General features: G+C 37.8%; 1 protein-coding gene across 1 annotated transcript in view; it reads left to right on the forward strand.

Annotated features, from left to right (window-relative positions):
• The first annotated feature begins 246 nt into the window (after nt 1–246).
• The window catches only part of IQGAP1 (IQ motif containing GTPase activating protein 1), a 118,136-nt gene continuing 113,880 nt past the window's right edge, over nt 247–4,502 (forward strand). Inside the window, exon 1 of the mRNA XM_004708091.4 lies at nt 247–341. Within this exon, the coding sequence (XP_004708148.1) occupies nt 277–341 (65 nt within the window). The 5' untranslated portion in view covers nt 247–276. The remainder of the gene's footprint in view (nt 342–4,502) is intronic.

Here is a 4,502-nt window from a genome sequence, read left to right on the forward strand (position 1 = left end):
GGCTAGACAGATAAGGACAAATTTGGGCCCAACTCTGAAGTACCATTGTTTTCCAAGGTCGCACTAGCATTTAGTTCATGTCCGTGTTATCATACTGTATAAGGAATTTTGGAGAAAGCCACATATGCTCAGGTTCCTCTGACTCTCCAGGTGACTAGCAGGAATTTGATGCTGTGGCATTCTTATCTCACTCCGGAAAGCCACAGATCCCTGGATTCACATTCTTTCTTTCATGTTTTAGCTGTCCTGGATAATGAGAGGCTTACTGCTGAGGAGATGGATGAACGGAGAAGGCAGAATGTGGCTTATGAGTACCTTTGTCATTTGGAAGAAGCAAAGAGGTAACGATTGGCTGGAGAGAAGATTGGGAGAAGGGAGCTGATCTGGTGTGAATACACATGCAGAGAGTGCCTCTTCAAGAGTTGTGGGAGGCTCTGTGTTGTAGGGTGTGGCAGTGAGAGACTGATAGTTGAAATAAGTGTGGGTAGAGTTTATTAATAGGAGCAAGTAGTTTTGATGGTAGTTTATCATTAAACACTTGATGGACATTTATGTCTACTGAAAAATTTCCTCATATGTGCTATTGTTTTATGATTATGGTACATGTTTTTTTGTTTACTTTATTTTATTAAAATATTTTATTGGGAGCTCTTACAGCTCTTATAACAATCCACACGTCAATTTTATCAAGCATATTTGTGCATATGTTGCCATCATTTTCTAAACATTTACTTTCTATTGAGCCCTTGGTATCAGCTCCTCTTTTTTCCCCCTCTCTTGTCTGCCTCATGACCCCTTGATAAATGATAAATTATTATTATTTTCATAATGGTACATGTTTTGGACACTTAGCAGCTCTAAGGTACAAATGGCATTTTTAGACTTTGAAGTCCTTGGCTTTAATGTATCATTAATTGTTCAGTGGTTTTGATATATATTTTAGTCTTATTTACCCATGAATTTTTGAAGCCCCCTTGCATATGAATGGGCTCCCCTCTCCCCATGGCTTGAGGAGTGAGTATGTGTTTTTGGAAGCACAGAAAGATGAGTGTTGTGGATATGGGTTCATTTGACAGCATGAACAACACAAAAACAATTAAACCAAAGGCAGCATCCTCTGCTTTCTTTATTAAATGACTTTATACCTGGCATTTTCAGATGCTTCCGGATCTCATGGTCTTATTTTTTAGAGTGTTGATTTGCTTCATTGTCAGTGGACCATTTCTTTTTTTTCCTTGTATTTGTGTTCTTTGCAAAGTCCTCCTGGGTAGAGAAATGTAATTTAAAACAAACATCACTGCCACGAATAGATTCTTCCTCACAGGGAACCTGCGGGTTTCCGAGACTGTAAATCTTTACAAGAGAAGAAAGTCTCATCCTTATCATGTGGAGTGGTAGATATTTTCAAATTGCTGACCTAGCAGTTAGTTAGCAACCCACGACGTAATCCAGAGAAATGTAATTACAGATCATATAGCCTGTCAATCACAGGTTAGTTAGAAAGAGATAAAGAAGAGTGTTACTAATCAACATTTATTGAAACATCAAGAATATTTCAAATGAAATTAGTAAACAAGTTTCTTTTAATTGTGAAGACTAAGATGGTATAGAAGTCCAGAGAATAAATAACAGATATATCTATATCTCTACTGCCCAGATCTAACAAAGGTTAACCCTCCAGATCTTTCCCCACTTCTTAGGGGGAAAATGGTATTTCATTCTTATTTTTGAAAAAAAATTGTGCTAAAAATATACACAATAAAAGCTTGCCATTTTAATATTGTGTTTTTTTTTTTTACTGCAACATGGGTTCTGTGACATTACATCATCATGTTGTGCAACTTCACCACTGTCTGTTTCTAGTTGTCCAGTCACCTTTAGCAGAAACTCGGTAACCCCTAGGCAATGACTTCCCTTCTCCCCATGCTCCTCATCTCTGGTAACTACTCATAAACTTTGATCTCCATACTTTTACTAAATTCTAGATAGTTCTTCTGAGTGGAGCCGTACAGTATTTGTCCTTCTCTTGCTGGCTTATTTGACGTGAGGTCGTGTTTTCTGGTTCTTCATGCTATTGCATGTAGCAGTACTTCATTTTTCTCTGTGGCTGAGGCCGTGTGTATGGACCACATTTGTTTATCTTCTCATATATTCTTAAGACTTTTAGGTGGTCTTTACCTTTTTGCCTATTTGAATAGTGTTGCAGTGAACTTTGATGTCTAATGTTCTTTGAAACCCTTTAAGCCCTTTGTATTGTCAGAGTGGAATTGCTGGGTCATAATGTAAATACGTCTTAACTTTGTGAGGAACTGCCTATTTTGTGGCTGAACTATTTTGCATTCTGCTAGCAATGGATAAGGTTCCAATTCCTCTACATTGTTGCTTCCATTTGTTTATTTATTTTTGTTGTTGGTTTGATCTTAAAAGCAAGCCCACTGCCATTGAATTAATTCTGACTCATTGTGACCCTACCTAGGGTTACTGAGACTGTAAATCTTTACCGGAGCAGTTAGCTTCAGCTTTCTCCCACAGACCTGCCAGCGGGTTTGATCTGCTGACTTTGGTATTAGCAGCCCAATGCCTAACCCACCGTGCCACCAGGTCTCCTTTATAGCCATCCTAACGGGACTGAAAGCGTATCACTGTGGCTTTGATTTGTACTTCCTTAATGACTAATGCCATTGAGCATCTTTTCATGTATTTGTGGACATTTGTACATGTAGACATTGTGACGTAGGAGCCCTTGTGGTATACTTTGGATTACGATTTGGGCTGCGATCTGCATGGTCAGCAGTTGGAAGCCACCAGCAGCTCCTGAGGAGGAAGACTGGGCTTTCTACTCTATAAACAGTTACAGTCTTGGAAACCCACAGGGGGTCGCTATGCGTCAGTATTGACTCCATGAGGTTGTTGTGTTTTTGGTTTTTTTTTTTGAGAGAGACACATTGGTGAAATGTCTACTTGGGAACTTTGCCCTTTTATTATTTTTAATTGGGTCATTGTAATTTTGCTTCTAAATTGTAGTTTAAAAAATTGTTCTTGAAAAAAAAAAAGTATGTTCTTGGATTCCTGGTGGCATAGTGGTTATGCGTTAGGCTGCTAACTGCAAAAATATGTCATGTTCTGGATAGGTTTATTTAATATATGGTTACTGAGAATTTTCTTCTGGTCTATAAGTTATCTCTTTATTAGTAAAGTGCTGTGGTGCACAGATATTAAATTTTTTTTAGTTTAATTTTAGTATACATGCTGCCGAAGCAAGTACTTTATTTTAATTTTTATGAAAATATGCACAGCACTTCTGTACTGTCAATCCCCAAACCTAGACTGTGAGATTGGTTAGGAAAGGTAGCATTCTGTGTTTTGAGTGGCTGTCAGAATTAAGTACACAATGAAATCAATTTCATCCCCTCCCCTTTTAAAGACATGCATTGGGCTTCAGAAATCTGAATGTTACTATGTCTTGGTTTCTTTTCTTTGATCTGTTTCACATTTAAGATGTTGAACAACTGGAACTTGTTGTAACCAAATCATCGGTGATCGCAGTTAAGACTGGTTGTCCTTGTCACCATTGTCCTCACTCTGTGTACAACCTACTAGTTAAGTAAACAATAAAATCTGTTCTGTCTGTTGCTTTGGAAAAAAAGAAAGAAAGAAAATATGCACAGCAAGACTGGCTCCCATTGCAGTTTCCAGACATTAGTGACCTTGGTTGCATTCTTCACAGGTATCAATATTCTTGCTTTTCTTTCTTTCTTTCTTTCTTTTTTTAAATATTCTTGCTTTTCTTCCATTGCTTAAATTCTCTGCCTCCCCCACCTCCTCATTGATGCTTTCAAATAGCTGTTGACACTTTTGTCTTATATAGATAATTTAAAAGGTACCGTGAAAAACCCTCAAGATTCAGGATGACCATCTTTATTCTTTGGGCTAACCTGTTAATTCATTTAAAGATGTTGTCGGGGTAGTTTCAATTCATGGTTTGAATGGCAACTCAAGGCCATATAGCCTCAGGCCTTGAAGCTCCATCTTAGCTGCTCAGGTAATTGAATTCTTTTAAGACTGTGAATTTTTTTGTTGTTGTTCCTTGTTTTTCCTCCTTTTCAGGATTCCTCTGTTGTGTTACTGATTAGAACGTTCAGTCCTGCACGTAGATTATGCATTTCTGGTCGCAAGTGGGAGGAAGGAGATGTTTTAAATATGATGAAGTCATGCTTTTGGTGTCATCTAAGAATCCAAAATCTGACCCTGAAGCATTACCCCTGTGTGCCTTTTGTGGTTTTAGTTCTTGCATTTAGGTTGTTGATCCAGTTTGTTAACTTTCACATAGGGCAGTCTCTGTGAGTCCAGCTTCATTCACTTTAAAAAAAAAATCATTTTATTGGGGGCTCGTATAATTCTTATCACAATCCATACATATATCCATTGTGTCAAGCACATATGTACATTTGTTGCCATCATCATTCTCAAAACATTTGCCTTCTACTTGAGCCCTTAATATT

Source organism: Echinops telfairi, unplaced genomic scaffold (genome assembly GCF_000313985.2).
Source record: "Echinops telfairi isolate 266 unplaced genomic scaffold, ASM31398v2 ScPeMD7_7;HRSCAF=31, whole genome shotgun sequence".
NCBI lineage: Eukaryota > Metazoa > Chordata > Mammalia > Afrosoricida > Tenrecidae > Echinops > Echinops telfairi.